The sequence below is a fragment of the Podarcis erhardii genome (genome assembly GCF_964252035.2).
Source record: "Podarcis erhardii genome assembly, chromosome: 1".
Taxonomy (NCBI): domain Eukaryota; kingdom Metazoa; phylum Chordata; class Lepidosauria; order Squamata; family Lacertidae; genus Podarcis; species Podarcis erhardii.
Window position 1 is genome coordinate 116,171,017 of NC_138497.1, and position 24,392 is coordinate 116,195,408.

A 24,392-nucleotide genomic window follows, 5' to 3' on the forward strand; every position below is an offset into this window, starting at 1 on the left:
TTCTTCAACTTAAAACAACAACAACACAGGACGTAAGATGGAAGGGTGGAAATGATGTCCGCGAAGTGGAAATAATTTGAAATGCAAATCTACTTTCTTCTTCTCTTGCAGAAATTAAACTGGAAGTGAAGCCCCCAGGTAAAGAAAAAAAGCATGGATGCATTTGTCTCAAGTTTTATTTTTGTATTTGAAACACCAGAGTGCCCACACATGATGAGGTTCTCTGCCTGTACACTTCCCCTTCCACCTGAAGCCCCTACCCCTCTGGGTTGGATGCCAGTGTGGAGCCTCCCCAGACTTTCAGCAATGGCCTCTGGATGTTTCTAGATGGGGGGTGGGGCTAAAAATCCCCTGGTACATGCACAAAAGCCTGCAGCCTTCATACTAAAGTTAGTTTCAGTGAGCATAGGCTATTTGTTCTTGTGTGTTCCAAGTAGGACAATTAAAAGGTTGGAGCCAAACTTAATTGCTTGCAAATGAAAGCCACCCTTCTATCCTGAAAATACCTCATCCTTTCTTCCAATTTTGAAGGCCTCCTAACCCCCTGGAACAGATTTTAAGAGGGTGCAAGGGACTGCACAGGGAAGGCGGAATTGGCAAAAGTCATCCTCTTTCCTTCCGCCGGAGTTCTGCTCCCACTAGCAGGATGCTCCTGTCAGTGGGTGAAACATCTGGATCTAAGCCAAATGGAATATTTAGAATGGCTTTTTCATAAGGGCAAATGACTTAAGAGTCATCTTCTAACTGAACCAGGACAGTCCATTCCATTCCAGGACACACTATTCTTTTCCTCCTGGTTTTTAATTTCTTCCCCCCTCCAGAAAAGTCAGCAAGCGTGCTGTGGCCCCTTTTCATTCCTTATTGTGCTGTGCTTGGTTCCCGTGCTTTGGAAATAAGTTTTTGCACTTCTGCAAACTTCATGACAGATGGGAACCTTTGGCCCTCCAGAAGTTGCTCAACAAGCATGGCCAGTGGGAGTTGTTGTTCAGCAATATAAGGAGGGCCAAAGTTTCCCCATACCTGCCTTAAGAGATTTCCAAAGCTTTGGGTACCGTGTGTGTGTGTGTGTGTGTGTGTGTGTGTGTGTGGTGTCACTTAAGCTGCATAAGGATCCACACTTCAAGAATGAGTTTCTTATTCGTATACGGGATGCAGCCAGATTAATCTGATGGTCCCTTTCCTTGCACATTTGGTTCTCCAGATATCCCAGATGCTAGAGTTGCAGTTCCTGTTGAAGTTCCAGCTGAAGGTAAGCCTTATATACAAAAGATTCCGCTGTTAAGGGTGGGAGAGCAGGTGGTTTAGAATTTGTGTGCCATATGAATGTTCATTGATTGAATTTTCCCTTGCGTTTATCAGAAACTCCTGCTCTTCCTCTCTTCCTTCTTATGCCAGAAGAGAAGAAAAAGGAAAAAGGTATTACAGTTCTGTTGCATACATGCTCAGAAATGCAGATCTTTACATGCACTTTCACTTGCTGCTGGGTTCATTTTGGGTGGCTAATGGCTTTATCTATTTTGTACTTGTTTTAGTCGTTAAAAAGACAACCGTGCAGAAAGTCACCAAAAAGGTGGTTCCAAAAGCTCCAGAAGAAGTTGCCCCTCCTAAAGGTACTATCATACTAGAAGTGTTGATTCAAATACTATAAAATTGATTTATAAGGAACATATGTTAACCAGTGTAGATTAAGGCATAATCACAGCAAATGAAGGGGGGGGGACCATCTTCCTCTCATTCTAAAATCTTTAGGAGTTTTCACATGTTACTACAAATGCATAAGTTCAGGAACATCTTCTATATCTGCAAACATGTGTAGGCTCTCTTCATGCAATAGGGTCCAGTACTATTTGGTTATTAAGACACAGCTCCAGCTTATGTCACAGAGCAGCCATATGCATGTCTATTCAGCCAATGGGACTTATAGTCTACAATCTGCCCTCACTTATCTGGGAGTAAGAATTCAATAGGGCTTACACTGGAGTGAACCTGGTTAGGACTGCGTTGTAAGGGCAGGATTCCACTCATGAGTCCTGTCAGTGGAAGACCTGCATGGGGACTTCCACTTGCACAATGGGGCTTCCCCTCTCCCTGTGTGCCCCCCTTCCCCATGAAACTGGTTCGGGGGGAGGGGGAATCAAGACAACCCTCAGAACAGCACACAGTGGGAAGAGAGGGGGGTCGTTCTGTCTGGCAAGTCAAAATGTTTCCACTGGTGGAACAGTTGTCCTAGCATGACATTGAATTCCTCCCTAGCTGTGGATGGCTTTAAAAGAGTATTAGGCAAATTAATGGAGGGGAAGACTGCCAGTGGCTACTAGCCATGTGGAGAGCCAGCGTGGTGTAGTGGTTAAGAGTCTCGTAATCTGGGGAACTGGGTTCGCGTCTCCGCTCCTCCACATGCAGCTGCTGGGTAACCTTGGGCCAGTCACACTTCTCTGAAGTCTCTCAGCCCCACTCACCTCACAGAGTGTTTGTTGTGGGGGAGGAAGGGAAAGGAGAATATTAGCCACTTTGAGACTCCTTAAAGGGAGTGAAAGGTGGGATATCAAATCCAAACTCCTCCTCTTCTTCTTCTTCTTCTTCTTCTTCTTCTTCTTCTCTACTCCACTTCTACCACAGTTGGAGGAAGCAATGCTTCCGAAAACTAGTTGCTGGGAGCTACAAGAGAGTAGAATTGCTCTTGTGCTAATGTTCTGCTCCCTGGTTTCCCACAGGCATCTGGTTGGCCACTGTGAGAACAGGATTTTGGATTAGATGGGCCATTGGCCTGATTCAGGAGGCTATTATTAGGTCTTGTGTGTGTGTGATTGCAGCCTCAGTTGGGTTGTCGCTGCTGAATTTGACAGAAGACTCAATTAGCAATATTTGTTCCCGAGATTTGTTTCTCTCCCATTTGTCTTTAAATGTTAACGAGAATGCCGTGCATCTTAACAATACAAACCGGAGATCTCAGTCCAGTTTCATCTGACTAATGTTAATGAGACCAGATGAAATTAAATCCAAAGGTTAGCTCATGATGCTCAATCAAGCCGCTTAGCAGACATATCTGTAAATGTTTCAGAAGTGGCAAAGGAACCAGAACCCCCATCTTCAGCCCTAGTCCCAGTTCCAAAAGTACAGGAAATTATTCCAACAGAAGGTAAAGAATCAAATACTGAAATGCGCATACTAAGAAAATAATATTTTATGGGGAGAATGCCACCCACTCCCCATCTTTTATTGCTTGGGCCATTTAAAATGTGGCGCTGTCATTCTTCATTTTCCCTTCAGTCATCCTAACATCATTATTCATGCAAAGGTCATCCCTTTACAGGATTTTCCAGATAATACTAATTTGAACTCTTTCTTCAACTACAGATAGGTAGCCGTGTTGGTCTGCCATGGTCAAAACAAAATAAAAAAATTCCTTCCAGTAGCACCTTAAAGACCAACTGAGTTAGTTCTAGGTATGAGCTTTCGTGTGCATGCACACTTCTTCAGACGTTTACTTCAGGAGCTTGCTGCAGATAAGCCGGAGGATTTAACTATCAGTTGACTAGAATACCCACTGAAATACTGATAGTTTATTAAAAGGACTTTGAAAAGACAGTAGGTAGAATTAAAGCAGGATAGCTTTTGATATAGTGGAGGTGTGTACTAGCACAAGAGATTAGGAGGCAGTTTTTTCATTAGTTTTTTCTCCTTGCAGCCCCCTTTGCCACCTGCCACACTGTTCCAGAGTGAAACCTCTTGAACTGATTTTCTGGGGACACAAGGGGCTGCAGCAGAAAATGGAGGAGAGGGTTCAGCAAAAAAAAATCTCCTCTCCTTCTCTTATATCAGTGGACACTTCCATGCAGAATTGTATTTCATAGGGTTGGAGGAGACATTCAATTTTGTTTCCGTTTTAATGACAAACTAACTAGTTCACACTTTTTGATCCAATAGCCAAACTGAAATGCAGCTCTCCTTTGAAATTCACACTCCTTCAAATTTTGTGATGTAGTTCTCCAAGCATAAATTTGTATACTAGGGGCAAGTGTGCATGAAAATGCATCAAATAGTCGAAACACTTCATTATATTAGGGGAAAATACTTGCAAAAATATGTATATTAGTCAGAACTGCATGGGGAAATGTTGGTGGATTTGCATGAAGAATTTTTAAAATAAATAAATAAAATAAAGACAGAGAACTGATTTAAGATTGGGAAAAACAAAAAGCTGAGAGAAACAGTCATTGACAGATTCATCTATCCCTAGATTTCACCCAGGAATTTCAAACTTTTCCACTGAGCAGAAAGCTTTCATTTAATTCATCTATCCATTTGTAAGCACTAATAAATCCATCTGCCTTAGGACAGCCATGCTGCTGTTGCTTTGAGAATGACATGGCATTGAAACTACACAACGAAAAACTTCATTTGTACAATTTCAAAGCACAATAACGCATGTATGGAATGATTATTCTGAAAACTGCAAATACCCATGTCAACCTTATTAGGCTTTGTATTATTATTATTATTATTATTATTATTATTATTATTATTATTAGCTCCTGCAAAGAAACCTCAGGAAGTCAAAGTAACCACTGTAGCTAAGAAGAAAGAAGCAGTTTATGAGAAGAAGGAAGAAGTATATGAGGTTCACAAAGAAGAATATGAAGAATGGGAAGAGGATTATGGAGAGGAGCATGAATATTATGAACGAGAAGAAGGATACGATGAAGCAGAAGAGGAATGGGAATATGGAGAAAGACAAGTAACTTATGAGGAAAAGCAAATTCGCAAAGAAGGTATGTTTCATTTTTTTAAACTTTCTCCTTTCTGTTTTCTCTGTTGAGGAATCTGTGGTTCTTGAGATGTTGGTGTATTCCATGTCCTATCAGCCCCAGTCAGCATAGCGATTTGGCAAGGATGATATCTGGAGAGTCACAGCTTCCCCACCACTGCACTATATGATTAATTTCCAATACCTCTCATTTCACTGTTCTTTGGAGGGGGAAGAGAGCTCAAATGTGGTTGGAAAAGCTGCTGTTCCTTTTTTTCTATCAAATTTTGCTTTCTTGCAGCAATATACTTGCAGAAAATATTTCAAATTTTTTTAAAAAAATAATTTTTATTTGATTTTACAAGTGTAAAGGTAAAGGGTAAAGGGTCCAGTCGCGAACGACTCTGGGGCTGCAGCGCTCATCTTGGTTTATTGGCCGAGGGAGCCGGCATACAGCTTCCGGGTCATGTGGCCAGCATAACTAAGCCGCTTCTGGCGAACCAGAGCAGCGCACAGAAACACTGTTTACCTTCCCACCAGAGCGGTACCTATTTATCTACTTGCACTTTCGTGCTTTCGAACTGCTAGGTTGGCAGGAGCAGGGACGGAGCAATGGGAGCTCACCCCGTCGCAGGGATTCGAACCGCCAACCTTCTGATCAGCAAGTCCTAGGCTCTGTTTAACCCGTAGTGCCACCCGCATCCCTTTACAAGTGTAGAATTATAACAATACAAAATACATATGCATATTTAGAGATTTTTCCAAATCTTCCCACCTTCCCCTCCTTGGGTCCTATTATCAGCCTTTTCAACTGCATATTATTTCATCGTCCAAATTTTATGTCTCTCCATTTTGTCCATAATATTTTCAACATTACAAGTGTTATTGCAATCCTGCTAAAGTTTTCATCTGCTTACAGTGGTCTCTCAAGTAAATTACATTTTTTTTTCTCATTCTTTATTAAAGTTTTGGTTCTCTTGGTCCTGAGCTTTCTGGTCAGTTTTGCCATTTCGGCATAATCCAACAGCAGAAAATATTTCAAATGGATGTTCATCCAATCTAAATCTGCCTATACCTTGCCTTACAGGTCATATTAAAAAAATAAGCATATTCTTTTGCAGATGGAACAATGCTGCACTGCTTAAGCGAATGGTGGCCAGTGTTGATTTCTATTTGGGCCAAGAATACACAACTGCTAACATTCCCTGCACATTTTTTCTTTCTCAGTTATACAGTCCTTGATGTTTATGAAGCAGGTGTAAGGTAATGTTCTCTAATATAAATGTAATGTATGTTACAGTTGTCCAGGTTCCAGGAAAGCCAGAACCACCTACGCGGAAACCACCAGAGATTTCAGCCAAGAAAGTAGAGAAGAAAGTTGTGGTAGAAAAAGGTATGGCCTTTAGAATTTTAGTATCAAAACATTTCCCACTGCAGCAAGTCCTATTCAGATTCTCACAGTCCTATTTTCTTTCCCTTTCTTTCCTTTTTAAAAAGTGCATATTCCCATTATATTCTTAAGATAACTTCTGTGTAAAATGAACCAATTTCCAGCTAATGTGAAATTATTTAAATTTCCTGCAGTTACACGGAAACCTGTAACCGAAGAGGTGGAAAGAAAGGCTAAAGTGATGGAGGAAGAACATTTCAAACGGGCCAGAGGTAATACTGAAGATAATGTAAATTGCATGTGCTTAGCAGTAGACAGTGCTATTAATACATTTGCATCAATTTCATATCCATGAAATACATGAAACTGCCTTAACAGGTCAGCCTGTTTTGTTCATCTGATCCAGTGTAGTGTTTCCTCTGACTGGCACTGGTCTCCATGGCAGATGTCTTTCGTGTTATCTGCACCCTATCCTTTTAAATGGAGATACCAGGGACTTCACCTTGGACCTCCTTCTTGCAAACTAGGTGCCCAGCTACTAGCAGAGGGAAGGAAGTAGTGATGCGGGAGCAAATGGAGATGAGGTGTCCATTAAAAGCAAGAGGTTATAGTTAAGAGTTCTGGGGTTTTCCCCAACCCCCTGGAGCAGATTTGGGGGAGGAACATGGGAAAGCATGAGGAGACAAGGGGACTTCTACTATGCATATTGAAGTCCTTGCACGAACAGAATGACTTATTTGGATACAACCCTTTGCTATGTATTAATTTGGTCTTTTGTAAATTGTATCCCACGAGTGGCGCAAAAATGCAAGCTCATATGCAGTGTGATGTTACATTTTCTGCATGTAATCTTAGCCTAGATGATGACCGAAAAGGTTTGGGACTAACTATTTATATCCTTTAAGCTCCAGAAGCCCCACCACCAAAACCTGCACGGAAGGTGGTCCATGAAGAAGTGGTAGAGAGAAAAGGTACAAAACACATTTTTATTTTTTCAGCGTTTATATGTAATCCCTGATCTGAATATTTCCATAATGTATGCATGCATGCCCACAAGTTCACTCTGTGCTGACCTGCAGTGATTGCTGGTTTTTATTAACCCATTGTGATGTTCCCACTTCACAGTCACACATGGCATTCTCTTTCTCTATGCAGGAATGGTGAGCATGACTTGAGAAATCCCCAGATCCCCATACACTTACCACAATTCTGTTTTTCTACTTCCCATATCACGACACTCCAAAACACACCAACTCCCAAGCATGCTAGTGCCTCTTTTGTTTCTCCTTAAGGCTCCTTAAAGCCATCTGTTTTGACTCCAGTCCTGTTGTTGTTCTTGATCTGAGTTTGCCATTAGAGGAAGAAATGGTAGTTCTCATCACTATAGGGTGTGTGTGCTTTAAATGAACGTGGGGGAACAGGGTTCTCTTAAGTCCTGTGGGGTTTCCACAACACCTAGGCACCGAGTCTATATTGGTGCAGAATTCTTGCTTTTTGGTTTCTTTCTTTAATATCTTCTATATTCATCTAATTTACACTATATGTTACCATTTAATACAACTTCTCCTGTATACTCACTATGTGTCCACTCTCTTGTTCTTCTTATGTCTGCTTTTCTTTGGAAACAGGGCTTTTGTACATTCTCTTTGCACACAAAAATAGTTTGGACTGCTTGAAAATGCCTTTTATGCTTTATGGCCTCAGTTGTTGCCTGTTTATGATTTTTGTTTCTCTTTATTGCTGTGGCACATCCACCCTAATGGTGTAATTTTGAGCTGTGGTGCTGAGTTCACTAAATGTAGTATGTGGTGTTATGCGACTTCCATAAGGATAGATTCATTGTCTACCAATTCTTTAATTTAAAAAATACTAAAGTGAATTCTTGCTTTTTAAAGTACCAACAGAACAACAATGGACCTTTTCAGAAGAAAAGGTGTCTGTTTCGTATCACAGAGAAGAAGAATATACATACGGTTCAGGTAACTATAAATATCTTTCCTCACTTCTTTTTTCTCCTTGCTGTCTTGTCTCGTGTGAAAATGGTGCCTTTTCAGAATTCTTAAATTCTTTTTTACTTGATGATAGAGTAACAAGTGAGGATCTGCTCCCTATACTGAACTGCATGGGAAAATACTCATGCACAAGAGTTTTGTGAGCACATGGGAGTGCAAAGATTGCTTAGGACTGGTGGAATAGACAAAGTCTGTTTGCTGTTGCATTTCTTAGTTGTCATTTTATGTACCAATCCAGTATTATCTAAAACAGAGTGAAAGTACAGTTTTTACATCTTACAATTCTCTTTAAAGAACCAGAAGAGTATGAAGAGGACAGCTTCTATGTAGAATATCCAACTGAAGGTAGATTCGCTCTTTTTCCAAATCACTTTTATCTTGTTTTGTACCATGCGAGTTCATCTATACTGTTAACTGTTGAAATGTGTAGCTGTTATTATATACCGTCTTTGATACTTCCCTGGGTTTGGGCATGTCTTTATCACTATTTAGATGACCGATACATATGTTGGGTGGTAGGACTTAAGATCATGCCCGGAATTGTTGCTCCCAGATTTGCAAACACTGTGTGGAAAGAGCCTAAGCACATACAATTTGTACACACCTAGACTCCATATGAAAGATCAGATGGACACTTAGAGGTGTGGATAGCAGGAGCAATTTTTTCTTCCACAAATTCATCCATCATCTTAATAGGTCTACATGTAGCATTTCAGTATTATCTAAAATGGAGGGTAAATGTAACTTTTTAAATCTCATAATTCTCTTTAAAGAACCAGATGAGTACGATGAGGAAAGGTTCTATGTGGAAGCACCTGAAGTTCCACCTCCCAAAGGTAGATTATATTATTATTAATATTATTATTACTACTACAATTTTAGTATGTGAGTTTATTTAAACCAGGGTTTCCCAAACTTAGATCCCCAGCTGTTTTTGGAGTACAATTCCCATCAACCATGACCGCTGGTCCTGCTAGCTAGGGATTATGGGAGTTGTAGTCCAAAAACAGCTGGAGACCCAAGTTTTGGGAAACCCTGGTTTAAACTCTTATCCATTAAGAACTTGATATCTGCAGTTATTTAATATCCTTGTTGATCAGATTTGGGTGCTTATGTATGTTTACATGTGTCACAAAAGCCAGTAAGTTTTTAAAAATATAATGTGAGGGTGGCTCTGATGACCACTATCATCTGATTAACCCAAAATTAATATCTTTAAAGTTCCTGAGGTGAGGAAGAGAGCAGAAGAAAAAGTTCCCAAGGAAGTGGAGGCCCCGCCGGCTAAAGGTGAATAATATATGTGCAATAATAACAATATCTCAGACAGGTCTCTAGCCTGCGTATCTTCTAGAGGATTGATAAACACACAGCCAAAAATGTGGCTGAGCTACTTCATCAGAAAGACACCTTTACAACTAAGATCCTACATATTAAACGTTATACGCGGGTTTAATCTTCAATAGGCATAACTGTCTTTGTTAAATAGATACATGGTTTTAAATCCACGCTGGCATTTCAAACATTTTCTTCACTGCTATGAACAAATGTAGGCCTGTAGCACTTCCTTAAACCTTTTATACCTGTGTGTCTTTAAAGTGCCTGAGGTGCCAAAGAAACCAGTCCCAGAAAAGAAAAAACCTGCTCCTCCTCCGAAAGTAGAAGCTCCGCCAGCTAAAGGTACATCCATTGTCAGAGCTGATCCCGCCATCTTGCTTCTCTGAACTCTTATCCATGCCTTAAAATGTGTCCATCCATATGTTACTTAGGTTTTTCTGCAAGCAAAGTGTGTATAATATACATGTACTTTAGGGATGGCCAAATATTCATTTGCTAAATTTCACTTTGTAATGTAATGGATGTTTACTCCTTTCTGGGTGGGTGCCTGTTGTGATCCCTCGTGCTCAGCCACCATCCCTGGGCAGTGAGAACAGAGCGCACATGGCCAGGAAGCCATTGGGGAAATCCCCCCTGGCTGTCTGGGCATCTGGCTTGTGTTCCCGCTGGCTGCTGCATTTCAAATTGGCCAATCAGTGGACTCTCCCGGCAGAGAGGGCATTGGCTGCACACATGCCCTTGCAACTGATGAGGTCTAAAAGCCGGCAGTGTTTTCCAGCCCCAGCACATTTGCCAAATTTCGCTTTGTTAACGTAATGTCTTCTGCATGGCATGATAACTGTTCGATTTGCATGCCGCGTATAGAAGGCACTCATACAGACACACAATTATGGAGATCAAAATGGGATGTTTGCCCAGTGCGGCTTTTTTCATGACAGATTACCCTTACCTATTAACTGATTTGGGACCCGGGTGGCGCTGTGGGTTAAACCACAGAGCCTAGGACTTGCCGATCAGAAGGTCGGCGGTTCGAATCCCTGCGACGGGGTGAGCTCCCGTTGCTCGGTCCCTGCTCCTGCCCACCTAGCAGTTCGAAAGCACATCAAAGTGCAAGTAAATAAATAGGTACCACTCCAGCGGGAAGGTAAATGGCATTTCTGTGCGCTGCTCTGGTTTGCCAGAAGCGCTTAGTCATGCTGGCCACATGACCCGGAAGCTGCCTGCGGACAAACGCCGGCTCCCTTGGCCTACAGAGTGAGTTGACCGCGCAACCCCAGAGTAGTCCACGACTGAACCTAACGGTCAGGGGTACATTATTTACCTCTTTATTAACAGCTTTTGCTTGATGCCTTGATATGCCATTTATCTCGCTTCTGCTTCTCTCCATATATTTCTGTGCAATCTTGGATGTTGAGCCTCAAATAGGAGTTCCAAGTTCTAAAACCTCTCTTTTTTTAATGATCAAGTGCCAGAGGTGCCTAAGAAACCTACACCAGAAGAAAGAAAGCCTGCTGCTGTTCCCAAGAAAGAACCGGCACCCCCAGCTAAAGGTACTTTTCTTGAAACGAAAGCCACCCAAAGAACCTTTGTCCCCTATGCTTTGTCCCCCATATGCAACCACTGTTTGGAATGAGTTTTACAAATCCAGCGTCTTTCTCTGTTTGGTTACCAAAGCTAATGTGTTGAATATGTGGGTGTTTGGGCTGCTGCCCATAGGGAATCTTAAATGAAGGTTCTTCTGGGTTAGAGCATTCCTTTCCAAAATACCATCTCTTCCTTCTTGTGAAATGTAATCACAAAATGTGAGATGTCATTGATCAGTTGTTATGTGTCCGGGTGATTCTCAGAATCTGCTTTTGATATCTTTAAAGTGCCCGAAGTACCCAAAAAGCCAGTCCCAGAAGAAAAAGCACCTGTTCCCGTTCCTAAAAAAGTGGAGCCACCTGCTAAAGGTATGAGACCACCGCTCATAAGCAGCTCTTTTCATTTGTTGCTTCAAATGACGTGCTGTGAAAAGATCTGAGGTCCCTCAGCAGTGATTGTTTTCGTGTCGTAATCGTCGTCTTCCTATATTTGTTCGTTGCTCAACAGCATCTTCATTAACAAATGTTCTTCAGTTAAACACCAGAACACTAAACGGACAGTGTGCAATGTTATCGTAACACATCTAAATTCAGTAAAGTGCCCAGTTCACTTGTAAGTGATCTCACAACTTGATATAGGACCCTGCTCCTCACTTTATAATAGTTAGCAATATTCGATCCCAATATTCATAACTCTGATGTTTTTTTCAAAGTGCCAGAGGTACCCAAGAAAGTAGAAGAAAAGGTTCCTGTTCCAAAAAAGAAAGTGCCTCCGCCACCCAAAGGTACAAGACGCAAATCTTATATATTTGAAAAATATATAAAACTAAATCTTAAGACTCTTTTGTTTCTCTCTTTGGATCTTCCTCTTAATTATATGTATGTTCATTTCATATTTGAGTCCTATGCAGCATATGTTTGTGTATAGTTGTTGATAATAGCCATCATGGTCTCTTAGTCTCTACATATCCTTACATATTCTCATTTTAACATTATTAAAAGTACCTGAGAAAGCGGTCCCTGAAGAAAAAGTGCCGCGACTACGCAAAAGGGAAGAAGCTCCTCCAGCTAAAGGTATGCTTTCCTTCAAAACAAACAAACAGAACAGAACAGAACAGAACAAAAAGACCATTGCAGTCAAATGTAGACAAGGATTAAATGTAAGGTGTTGGTTGTGTTTAAAATAGATTTATGAAAGGTTTAGAAAACTTACTGATTAGAATATTTGTGGGAGACTGTATGGGAAAAATACGGAATAACACATACAATCTTGCTTAAAATGTATATAGGAAGTGCAGTGTAAGCGATGGAAGTCAATCAATGAAATTTTATTATTATTTTCATATTGAGATATTTGTAGAAGAAATTTGGAAGAAATTCTTCCAACTTTTGTTCTTCTTCTTTTCTCTTTATTTTTTCTTTTTCTTTTCTCTTTTCTTCTTTTTTTCTCTTTTGTTCCTTTTTTCATGTATATATGCTTATTTGAAGTGTATATGTCTGTATGTATTTGCAGTGTTTTGCTTATATTTTGTAACAATTATGTTAAATAAAATTAAAATTTAATAAAAAAACAAAACAAACAAAACAAAAAGACCATTGGTCTTTTACATCGGCACCATTATTTAAATGTCCTCTATATCTTTTTAGTTGCTGCCTCTTCTTTGTAGCCGAAATCTGTACTTTTAACATCATTCTTGCCACTTCAAAAAAATTCTAAAACTAAATGGTCTCTTTAAAGTGCCTGAGGTACCTAAGAAAGTCGTCCCTGAAGAAAAATTACCTGTTGCTGTTCCCAAAAAGGTGGAAGCTCCCCCAGCCAGAGGTATGCATTTAAATGGTCAATGGTCTTATTATCTAAAAGAGCTTTTACCTTTCTTTCGTATGCTGACCATCATTTTATGTTTCGTACCATGTCACATTGCTTGCAACTGTTCAACATATTTTCATAGGGCAGGAATGGGGAACCTTAGATCTGGGGGGCAAATACAGCCCTGTGGGCTTCTCTATCTGGTCTTCAAAATGCTCCTCAAGCCACATAACCTCCCAAGGTCACATACCTCATCGGCCATGCTTTGTATCCTCCTTGAGTAAAAGGATGCGGGTGGCGCTGTGGTCTAAGCCACTGAGCCTCTTGGGCTTGCCAGTCAGAAGGTTGGCAGTTCAAATCCCCGCGCACGATGGGGTGAGCTCCCGTTGCTCTGTCCCAGCTCTGCCAACCTTCCAGTTTTAAATCACACCAGTGCAAGTAGATAAATAGGTACCTCTGCGGCAGGAAGGTAAATGGCGTTTCCATGCACTCTGATTTCTGTCACAGTGTTCTGTTGTGCTAGAAGTGGTTTAGTCATGCTGGCCACATGAGGTATTTTTGCCTGGCTGGGATGGATGCTTAGATGGATGGATAATAAAGTGGGGTTGGTGAGTGTGTGTACAAACTGACCTACTGTCAAATTTGCATTAGTTCCTCTCTGCACATTTGCCTCTGGCCCTGTGCACCAATGATATGTGTGCCCCAGAAGCTTGCCCCAAAGAGAAGGCAGCCCTTAGGCTGAGAAAGCTTCCCCATCCCTGTCAAGAGGGGACGATTTGCTTATGTTTGTTTTGCAGTTCTGTATTAGCTTTACTTTGTATGTTGCCTAGTAAAGAAGAGTATATAGTTTACTTGTCCATTTTGCAGTTGTTAGTTGCACAAGTGTTCAGACAAACCTCCTCAGATATCAGTCAGGAATCTGTATATCCCCATTAAAACTCAATGCGTTTAATGTCTTTTAAAGTGCCTGAGGTGTCTAAGAGAGCTGTTCTAGAAGAGAAAAGATTTGTTTCAGAAGAAAAAGTATCTGTTGCCATTTCTAAAAGAGTGGAAGCTCCACCACCTGAAGGTATATTTGCAAATAATTAGAACTGTGAGGAATTTAACTGTTTTCAGGCGCTTTTTGTTGTTGCTGCTCTTCACTGCTCTTCCCTGTTAACATCTGCCATTACAGTTTTGTGTTTGTGTGTCTCTGGACATTTGTATAACATCTGACACCCAGGCAAGATCCTCAGAGGAAATGTCTTTTCTCAGATCCAATTCCATGGTTATCCAGAATGTCAATAGCATTTACTATTTATCCATTACATTTTATCGCACCCTACTTCCAAGAATCTCAGGGTGATATACATGGTCCCTCCTTTCATTTTGCTTTTGCAACAACCTAGTGAGATGAGTTAAGCTGAGAGATAATGATTGGCCCATTCACCCAGTGAGATTCATGGCTGAGCCCCCACCCCCATTCTAGTCAGACACACCTATATCTTGGTGGCAGAAGTAAATGTTGCACAAAGTCTTACAGAAGCCCTTGTGCAAGTGGAGGAGCTCCTATGGATCTGGGGTAGATTTCGTCATTCAGCGTTCTTCCATTAAGTCAGAAGCAGTCCAACTATGCTTGGAAAAGGTTTTCTTCTAAATGAAGATCACCTTTGGATCTAACCCATTATCCTTTCAACTTTCCATAGTCTGCAGAAAGAAGTCATGATTTAGGGGCAAGGGTACACAGTGTACACATAGGACACCTGTAGTGCGACATGGGTTTTCCTACATAAAACTCCACCTGATTTTTCTTGTAAGAATCTGTCCCCTGATGGAGTCATCACATACCACAATGCAGGATTCCATAGATCAAGAGACCTTAGCAAGTCATCTAGACCCTTGCAGTAGCTAACTTTGATGTAGATACTTTGCTATTAATTCTCTTATGTACCAGTTGTAATGGGGAAAGATCTGAGATACCTAGAATTGCAGTTGACATGAATGTGTGTTTCTGTGTATGCAAATCAGTTCATGTCCTTTGTATATGCCTGCTTGTAGTAATTACACTGACCTGGCAAGGGTGGTTATAGGACATCTAACCCCACAGCAAAATTAAAAATAACCCATCTTTAAAATATTAACAGTGGAAGAATGGCCTGAAGAGGTGGAGGAGGAAGAAGTGGAAGAAGAAGAAATTTATGAAAGAGAGGAGGAGATTTCTTATGAAAGGGAGGAGGAGGAAATTTCTTATGAGAGAGAGGAGATCTCTTATGAGAGAGAGGAGGAGATTTCTGAAGTAACAGGTATGCCTCAATTCAACAACCAGCAGCAAATGTTAGTATAGTATAATATCTTCCATTATATCCTTTGGGCTGAATTGAATGTAATTATTTAATGACCTTTGGAAATTAAGCCAGTCATTTGCTGCTTATGATATGATTTACTTTGTTCGGAACCCAAACAAGGGTTTAAAAGATAAATTTAAGAGTGCATACACTTTTTCTTTTCTTATTTCCCTCCATCATTCTTATTTTCACATGAAAATACAGATATGAACCCAAGTGTTCTTTTCTCAAATTTACAAATATAGGCAGAGCACTGCAAGCCAATTTGTATAAGAATAAAAGATTCCTACATTCCTACACAGATAACACATATTATTTAGGGTGGCTCAACTTTCAGAGCCTCATTACTCTCCCAAGAAAGCTGGAACCACCAGAAACAGACAGAAAAAGAGCTACATATTTGAAAGAGATAGTATTTATTCATTCATTCATTCATTCATTCATATGATTTATTACTTGCTTATCATTATAAAATAATTCCAAATATTAGTCACCTTCATATCAGCCATGTAGAGCTAAACAAAACAAAAGTACATGAAATCTAACTTACCTAAAGCCATTGCTCCAAGAGCTATGGAATTAAAGGATGTGATCTAATACCCCATTTCATAAGGCTCCCCCTATTTATTACAAGAACCATTGAGATAGGCCCTTTCATGGATCTGACCTTTTCAAGGAAGTTGAGATATGTCATCTCTCGCTGAAGTCACTGTGGATGTTTACATTGACTTCAATGGGAACTGGGAAGTAATCTACTCACTTTTTCCCATGAAATGGTCAGAAGAGAGAGTATGGCCTCTGTTGAGAGGAAAGCAGGGATGCAGAACCTGTGGCCCTCCAGAGCTTGCTGGACTCCCAACGACCCCAGCTAACATGGCCAATGGTCAGGAATTATGGGAGTTGTAGTCCAGCAATATCAGGAGGTCTGTCCCTGGAGTAAACCTACCTGCACATGTTACTAGGAGTAACATGAGATGAAAGTAAATATATGTGTGTTTGTAAGAGCTGTCACTTTCTTGTTTTGTTAATTGTATCAACATGTGCATGTCAACTATTCAACTATACCTTCTTAATATCTTTACATTAACAGAAGAGGCCTACTACGCTGAGGAGACAGTGCATGAAGAAGTCCCACCAGTTAAAGGTATACCAGCAACTCTTTGGTATTAAAGTATCAACTCTTCAATATAGATGTTTGACAGCTGTCTGTCCCATGCTTGTTACTATTGTATTTGTGCTTGTTTTTTGTTGTTGTTGTAGTGCTCAAAGTATTACAAACTATCTTTTTTGACTGGCAAGGACCTGTTTGCAAATTCCTGTGCCTTTCTCAATTTTAAAAACCCTAATTGCCAGCAATGGCCCATTTTGCTTTCATATAACACCTTGTGTATCTTTTGATTCTCTGCTGTGCAGAGATGAGTATGTCTTAGTGTGTGTTTCTGTATGTATATAAAACAGAATTAGCCTCTGAACATTTCGACTGAATTTTGCATTGAAATATGGATTCATCTCCTTATTTTTCTATACTGTTTGAATAACATGCACAGCGAACATAACTGATACTTAAATATTCTTCCTGAAGTGCCTGAGGTTCGGAAGAAACCTGAACCAGAAAAGAAAGTACCAGTTGCTGTTCCCAAGAAAGTGGAAGCTCCCCCAGTTAGAGGTATATATATATATAGACTGCTTTTTTCACTTAGGCAAAATTAGGGTTGCCATACGTCTGGATTTTCTCGAACATTACTGGGATTTCAAAGGCTCAACAACTTTGGGGTTTGTCTAAAAAAGCTCAACAACTTTCAGGGTGCCCTGGTTTTTACTTTTTGAAATATGGCAACCCTAGGCAAAATGCTTTTTTTTTTTTTGTCGTCTGTCATCTAAACTATTTGAGTTGATATTAATCTCTTTTGCATTAAGTGTGAGCAATTGCTTGTCTCTAAAGCAATCTGGCTGTGGATTTACTCAGTGAAATGTATGTGTTATAAGTTCTTAATGTGTTTTCCTATTGATGTTCAAATCACTCCAACGTTATAAAATTTTGTAATATTTTTAAGTGGCCAAGAAAGCTCCTCCTGAGGAACGGGCACCACCTAAAGCAAAAGAACCTCCAGCACCCAAAGGTAACACACACGCAAAATCATGTCAGTAATGTGTTTTGTCTAGATAGCGTCATGTATATATTTTGTTGGTCCATTTCACATAAGAATTATATGGGTTTCGTGCACATTAATATCTTGAGGGACTGTCGCCATGTATTGGCCCCTCTTTGAATCTTCTGCCAGTAATGTTGTCAGTTCCTCGGTCTCTTTTACTGTCTCATTCATGTTTTATATATGGTAAATAATAGATCAGTATTTTTAAACGGAACTGAATTATAGTCAAAATATATTCCTGTCATTCTGAGATGGAACCACATGCAATATTCCTACCTTTGTTTGTTGTCTTTAAGTGACCGAAGTACACAAGAAAAAGGTTGTCACTGAAGAAAAAGTAACAGTCACTAAGAAGGAGGAGGCTCCACCAAAAAGAGGTATATAAAGTTTTAAATTCTGTGGAATTTATATATATGTATCTTAAGATTTCTTGGGAGCTAAAGAACTGCACAGCAAATGCAAGAAACCCAGGGGACTCAGTCATCAAATATCTCCCCCCATGATGCAGAGCAAACCACTTTTGAAACTGAATGAGCTTTCAAAGGCTATTTGTGATATAGCATGGGAGAGGAATATAGCAGGGGAAGAAAGAACTTATTGTTCAAACAAGAAAAGTTGTTTTTAGGCATGCCAAAGGTAACTCTTTGCATCCTTCTTTTGCCCTAGTGGTCTAATTATGTTAAATAGTCTGTGTTTCCTTTTCTTGTTTTATGTACAATGTCAAGATCTCGGTACTTTGAATCGTTTTGTTACCTGGTTTATATTTGTCACATGTACGTGATTTAAGTCACCTGAAAATTAATAATATCTTTCAAGTGCCAGCTGTGCCAAAGAAAGCTGTGCCGGAGGAGAAAGTCCCCATTCCGGTTCCCAAGAAAGCAGTGGCTCCACCAGTTAAAGGTACACCTGCTTTCTCTGACTCTACAAGAGGGCTTTTGAATAGGTCAGAAACAGGCACCCGCTGGAGTTGTGAACCAGCTGCTTCTGATAAGGAAAAAGTAAACTTGACTAAATTTCACAGAAATGTTCTGCTCTGTGTCAAAACAAATGCAGAATACTAGGGTTAAACTGGGACACTTGAAACGCTGGTGTTGATGAATTCCTGTAGGCACTTTGCCTGCACAACTTCTAGCAGCTGGCCTTTGCTGATCTGCAGCAGTGCATTGTGTTGACTGTGTAGTTTGTAAGGTCTTTTGCAATATTATTTTTATGTGGGTGAAACTGCCACGTGCTTTAGATCTCTTATGGCATTCTTGTTTTGTGAGACATTTCTCTGTCCCTGTTAAAAGCTGTCCTGAATCTTAATGTCCTTCTTGAAAGTTTTCTGCAGTGTACACTCTTTCGGACCTTTATTTTTAAAAAAGAAAGAAAGAAAATAAATGATTTCATAAATATTATTTCTGTTTAAAAATCTGCAGTGAATATTTTACATTATGATGCCTTTGGATAATAAATAAGTATTTCTGTTCTTGAAAAAGAGCAAATTCCATAAACCAAAAGCAGGCCAGTTAATAGCCTGTATTGTCAAGTTTTTGCTAAATGTATGTCTGCTTAATATTATGTTGTCATGTTGGTCTCCTGTATTAGAAAATCTTGAGATATCAAATGTCTATGAAGTTTTCTTTGTCTGTAATCCTCTTACAAGACCACCAACAGCAACACTACAGAGAGATGGTTTTAAATTCACAACGTGGTTTTCTTACATTTCCTATCTTTCAAGTGCCAGAAGTTCAAAAGACAGTTGTCTCAGAAGAAAAAATATCTATTGCTGTCCCCAAAAGGAAAGCAGCCCCTCCAGAAAAAGGTATACAAGCTTTGAAGTAAACTGAATTAAAGTACAAGTGGTTAATGTCCTAACAACCTGCCTATTAATTCCCATAGCCAACCCTAAGTTATTAAGGAAATACTTTTTTCTGCCCCAAATACATTTGAGAGGATATTGCTTTGGGCACTCCCCTCCCCCAATTTATTTACTTTATTTTATTTAAACCTAGAAGGCTTGACATAAAAGTTACATTTGTTTTGTAACTGCTTAATCAATCTTATTGAAATTCCCGTTGTCTGACCCAAATAGTGTTTCCCATAAGAAATGCTAAAGTTCAATACTCTGTCTTTAATAATAGTTGTGGAAGAGCACTGGGGGTATTCGGAAGAAATGTCTGTTTCTCTTCATACAGAGGAGGAAGTTTCATATACAGGTATGAACTCAACCAGGGTAGGGGAACAGGAATCCTAACCAATTCACCATATAGATTAATGGGCAGGGTGAGAACGTAAAATGAACCTATTAAATCAGGCCAATAGCCCATCTAGTCCAACATCCTGTTTTCACAGTGTTTCATGAGATGCCTTTGGGAAGCATGTGGCATAGTTGACAACTTTTCCCTTTTCTTGTGAGGAAGATTATTCGAAATAAGGGAATTCCCCTTTAAAAAGGGGAAACGTTGACAGCTATGGCATGTGGGTATCACTTCAGTTTTCACTTTAATATTAAAATGAGGTTATCTAAAGGTGTTCTACTGATCCATTAGAGGCTTCCATCAGCCAAACGGTGAGGAAAGTGATTTTTGCCAAATCCCTCTTGTTCTTGCAGCTCCCATGCCTCTGCGCCGCAAATGTGCTCTGCAGGACGTGGCATGGAGGATGCAGAGGGGAAGGCAATTTGGTGTAAACTGATGTTTCCTTCCCTGTTCTGATGACAGAAGCCTCCACTTTCTCAAAAATACACAACCTCTCGTCAGTAGAGGTGCATCTTTGGAAACAACCCAATCTGTCTTTTTCTTACATTAGCAGAATTATTAGTTCTAGAACTAAAGCAGTGTGAATGCTAATTCACTAAAGAGGTTCACTGATATAAAGCAGTGGTGCAGGATAGTATTCGTGTATGAATTGCTGAGGGTGTTCAACTGCATTCATGGTGAGGCAAAAAAGAAGCAGTTTGTTGGCCTAAACCACAGATAACAGTGGAATTTTGGTTGTTTGGCTCCCCACACCCTCCAACAGAGTAAATTTCACAGTTGTCCCATCCCATACAGCTGAAGGCTTCAATCTTCCTAGATAATCTCTTCTAGAATGTAGAAATTTATTCAAAATGTCAGTAACCTAAACAGAGACTTGGCATAATACCCACTTAATGTAACCAGACTTTCAATGACTTCCATCCCTTTGATTTACCATACATAGCAGCTTGCAGTGAAAGTCCCTATGTATTATCTTGAAAAATTACTATAGATTACTTTCTAGAGTATTTCTCAGTAATAGCACCTGAAGAAATGGGCAGCTTTCCAATATGTTAGACATATAGACTTCACTGGTCCTAACAACAAAATGGTGTATATGCACTACACCAGTAAAAAGATGGATGTATAAAGACTATACCTGCAACTATGCATTAGCCACATCTTGTTCAAATGTTTGTTCATTTGTCTGGCAACATAAATGTTTGTTTCTGTCAACTTTCCTACTGCTCTTTATGGCTTTCTGTACCTTTACCATCAAAGCTCTGAAACATAAATATACTGTGTCTTTAAAGTTCCCGAAGAACCTGAGAGAATTCCCACAAAACAGAAAATGCCCATATCAATTGCCGCTAAAGTGAAGAAACCTCCAGCTAAAGGTACATTTAATATTGTGCCAATGTGTGCTCTTTGTGTGCCATAAGTGTATACTGTCTGCTGCTGTATATCTGAGTGTTCTTGTCCTAGCTTGATTCTTTCATTGCAGTGAAATTTGGTTCTTAGTATGCGTTAAATAATACGTTAGCTAAGACTCTTGAAAATTCGTATTTTTTAAGTGCCTGAAGTTCGTAAGACCGTTACTCGAAAAGAAGTGGTTCATGTGAAAGTTCCCCAATATGAAGAGGAGGAAGAGGCTCCCCAATATGAAGAGGAAGAAGTCACACAATATGAAGAGGAAGAAGTCACACAATATGAAGAGGAAGTCACACAATATGAGAAAGAAGTCTCTCATTATGAGGAGGAAGTCACCCGATATGAGGAAGAAGTCACACAATATGAGGAGGAAGTACCTCAATATGAAGAGGAGGAAGTTCCTTATTATGAAGAAGTTCCTGAGGAAGAGGAAGAAGTGCCTCCTCCGCCTCCTCCAGCTAAAGGTAACATCCCAGTTTACAAGCGCATTACAAAGAAAGGATTTTTTTTTTTTAATGCTCTTGGTTTGGCTTTGGCTTTTGTTTGCTTGGTTATTTATTTGGTTTTCGCTTTCAGTTCATTTTGCTCTCCTTTGTTGTGAGATGTGCAGCTCATGTTGCAAGTAGAAATGGCTGTAGTTGAATTAGAGAATATCCCAGAAACACTGAGCTTGTCCGCGCTAGGCAGTGTCTTTAGTCCTAGCAAAACTCTCAGGAATATATTTCATTTCCACCCAGGCTTCTCCAAGCTGAATGAAATGTCAATTCAGCAAGCTAGTTGTGTGCCAAAACCCTGTGACACCACAGTTCCCAGGGAGTAAATAACCAGAGAAAACAACAGCATATAGTTTGGGGGTAAAATAGATTACAAAAATATGTACAGAACATCTGATAGCATTGACCTGTGCTCTACCGAATAGTGAGATCAGGAAGAAAATGTCTAGCATCCAATAGTGTCCCCATGTTCTTCCATTGCCAACCACCCCTGTCCATGTGCCGAGCAATATATCTTAACCATAGAGGAGATGGAAAATTTCTCCTCCATGACCTTCCCTTAAATAACTTACCTTTGAATCTTTGCTTTTGAATTACTCTCCCCTCCCAGCATCAGTGTCCCCATCTGCGGAAGGAGTGTGGCTTTGTGGTAAAACATCTGCTTTGAATGTAGAAGGTTCTAGTTTCAATCCCTGGCATTCCCAGGCAGGACTAAGAATTTCCCATTTGTCATTATACAGTCACACCTTGGAAGTCAAATGGAATCCGTTCCGGACGTCCGTTTGACTTCCAAAACGTTTGGAAACCAAAACTGCGGAAGCCCCATCAGACATTTGGCTTCCAAAAATAGTTCACAAACCGGAACAGTCACTTCCGGGTTTGCGGCGTTTGGGAGCCAAAACGTCCGAGTACCATGGCGTTTGGGACCCAAGGTATGACTAATTGACAACGAGGAGCTAGATGGACCCAGTGGTCTGGCTTGATTACAAAAAAAAAAACCAGCTACAGTGGTGCCCCGCAAGACAAACGCCTCACAAGACGGAAAACCCACTAGACGAAAGGGTTTTCCGTTTTGGAAGGGCTTCGCAAAACGAATTTCCCTATGGGCTTGCTTCGCAAGACGAAAATGTCTTGCGAGTTCCTGCGGGGTTTTTCCCCTTCCCCCCCTTTTCCTAAGCCGCTAAACCGCTTATCAGCTGATCCGCTAAAAGCCGCTAAACCGCTAATAGCGCTAATCCGCTAAGCTGTCAATGGGCTTGCTTCGCAAGATGAAAAAAACGCTATACGAAAAGCCTCACGGAATGGATTCATTTCGTCTTGTGAGGCACCACTGTATGTATGCCCCATTTCACTGTATTCAGGAAGGAGCCCCAACACTCTGGAGAGGACTTTCAGGGGATGCAAGTGGCTGCAAGGGGGAAGAGGGAGCAAGCAACATTCCTTAAGTTAACTTAGCTTGCGGGGGTCATGTCAGAGTGTTGCAATACAGCTGTGTTCTTATGGTGCGTCTTGGTGCGTCCATTCTTATAAATACAATCTTATCCTTCAAGTGCCTGAGGTACCAAAGAAGCCCGTCCCTGAGAAAAAGGCTCCTCCTGCGCCTGTCCCCAAGAAGAAGGAAGCTCCTCCAGCAAAAGGTACATCATCTCTTCATTCAGTTTCCTCAAACTCTTGCTTTCAGTTCATTAAGTTTCTTGGCTCAGTGGCGTTAGTGGGCTGGGGATCAACTGTAGACATGCCCTTTGTTGACTCTCTGTTTTAATGTGCTGTGTGAATGGTGTGGTGTCCTCAACAATCTCTTGCCCTATCTTTAAAGTGCCTGAGGTGCCAAAGAAACCAGTCCCGGAAGAAAAGGTTCCGGTTCCTAAACGAAAAGAAGCCCCACCACCTAAAGGTAAATCAGTGTGAGGCTTGCCCTGTGCAAATAAACTTACCTATTAGGCTACAACTAGGCTGTTGATTGCAATGATGTACTTAGATTTTCCTGTTGTGTTGATGTTGTGTCATGACCCACTCTGGGCATGTTTATGTGGTAAAATTGCTGTGCAAACAATGTGTTAATAGTCCTTTAATCCTGTTAAATGTAACTTCTTGTTTATTTTCTTCAACAACAAAAAAATCTTCTTGTGTTTTGTGTCACTGTTCTCCATCTTCATTTGGAAACCAAATTCTATGCTCAAAGTACTGTCTTTTCAATTGAAGTGCCTGAAGTGCCTAAGAAAGTGGTCCCTGAAGAGAAAGTACCTGTTCCTAAAAAGGTGGAAGCTCCTCCCGCTAAAGGTATTGTCCCTTGTTCACCTGGTCATTCTTTTAAACCAGGGTTTCCCCAAACTTGGGTTTCCAGGTGGGTTTTTTGGGACTACAATGCCCATCATCCCTGGCCACTGGTTCTGCTAGCTAGGGATGATGGGCATTGTAATCCAAAAACAGCTCGTGACTCAAATTTGGAGAGCCTTGTTGTAAGTAATTGACCTGCCACGTTACATAGCAAGGCTGCAGTTTGTTGTACCTCTCCCTGGGTGGTCAATACCATGAAGGGTGGGCCTGTAAATATAAATATTAAAGAAACATTATATCAGTGAGAAAAACCTGGCAGTTTCATTAAGAGCAGATCTGCAAATCCCCTTGCCCTTGTGGTTCAGATGCAGCACATTCTTCTTTTAGTTCTTTTGCTTTGTGGTGTCTCAATACTAGAAGGAGTCAAATAAATCTACAAATTAATCTTTTTAAAGTGCCGGCCGTGCCGAAAAAAGCCGTGCCAGAAGAGAAAGTGCCTGTTGCGGTCCCCAAAAAACCAGAGCCTGCTCCACCTAAAGGTATCTGAAATAATATTTGAAAGATATAAATTATGCATACATCTGTAAGTGCTTTACCCATGGTTTAACACAGAGATATGT

General features: G+C 40.5%; 1 protein-coding gene across 48 annotated transcripts in view; it reads left to right on the forward strand.

Annotated features, from left to right (window-relative positions):
- Positions 1-24,392, forward strand: part of TTN (titin) — a 293,526-nt gene that overhangs the window by 115,883 nt on the left and 153,251 nt on the right. For 39 of the 48 annotated variants that reach the window (XM_081862229.1, XM_081862238.1, XM_081862246.1 and 36 more), the window contains 33 exons: positions 112-138; positions 1,202-1,249; positions 1,360-1,416; positions 1,533-1,610; positions 4,533-4,772; positions 6,048-6,140; positions 6,332-6,409; positions 7,043-7,108; positions 8,033-8,116; positions 8,444-8,494; positions 8,923-8,985; positions 9,371-9,436; positions 9,746-9,826; positions 10,951-11,034; positions 11,356-11,436; positions 11,781-11,852; positions 12,070-12,141; positions 12,806-12,889; positions 13,839-13,943; positions 14,998-15,156; positions 16,289-16,342; positions 16,781-16,864; positions 17,253-17,318; positions 17,648-17,728; positions 18,168-18,251; positions 19,072-19,155; positions 19,475-19,549; positions 20,884-20,967; positions 21,145-21,465; positions 23,046-23,132; positions 23,312-23,389; positions 23,698-23,775; positions 24,228-24,311. In XM_081862229.1, the coding sequence (XP_081718355.1) occupies positions 112-138; positions 1,202-1,249; positions 1,360-1,416; positions 1,533-1,610; positions 4,533-4,772; positions 6,048-6,140; positions 6,332-6,409; positions 7,043-7,108; positions 8,033-8,116; positions 8,444-8,494; positions 8,923-8,985; positions 9,371-9,436; positions 9,746-9,826; positions 10,951-11,034; positions 11,356-11,436; positions 11,781-11,852; positions 12,070-12,141; positions 12,806-12,889; positions 13,839-13,943; positions 14,998-15,156; positions 16,289-16,342; positions 16,781-16,864; positions 17,253-17,318; positions 17,648-17,728; positions 18,168-18,251; positions 19,072-19,155; positions 19,475-19,549; positions 20,884-20,967; positions 21,145-21,465; positions 23,046-23,132; positions 23,312-23,389; positions 23,698-23,775; positions 24,228-24,311 (2,949 nt within the window). The remainder of the gene's footprint in view (positions 1-111; positions 139-1,201; positions 1,250-1,359; positions 1,417-1,532; positions 1,611-4,532; positions 4,773-6,047; positions 6,141-6,331; positions 6,410-7,042; positions 7,109-8,032; positions 8,117-8,443; positions 8,495-8,922; positions 8,986-9,370; positions 9,437-9,745; positions 9,827-10,950; positions 11,035-11,355; positions 11,437-11,780; positions 11,853-12,069; positions 12,142-12,805; positions 12,890-13,838; positions 13,944-14,997; positions 15,157-16,288; positions 16,343-16,780; positions 16,865-17,252; positions 17,319-17,647; positions 17,729-18,167; positions 18,252-19,071; positions 19,156-19,474; positions 19,550-20,883; positions 20,968-21,144; positions 21,466-23,045; positions 23,133-23,311; positions 23,390-23,697; positions 23,776-24,227; positions 24,312-24,392) is intronic. The other 9 variants (XM_081862264.1, XM_081862266.1, XM_081862268.1 and 6 more) reach the window with 7 other exon arrangements.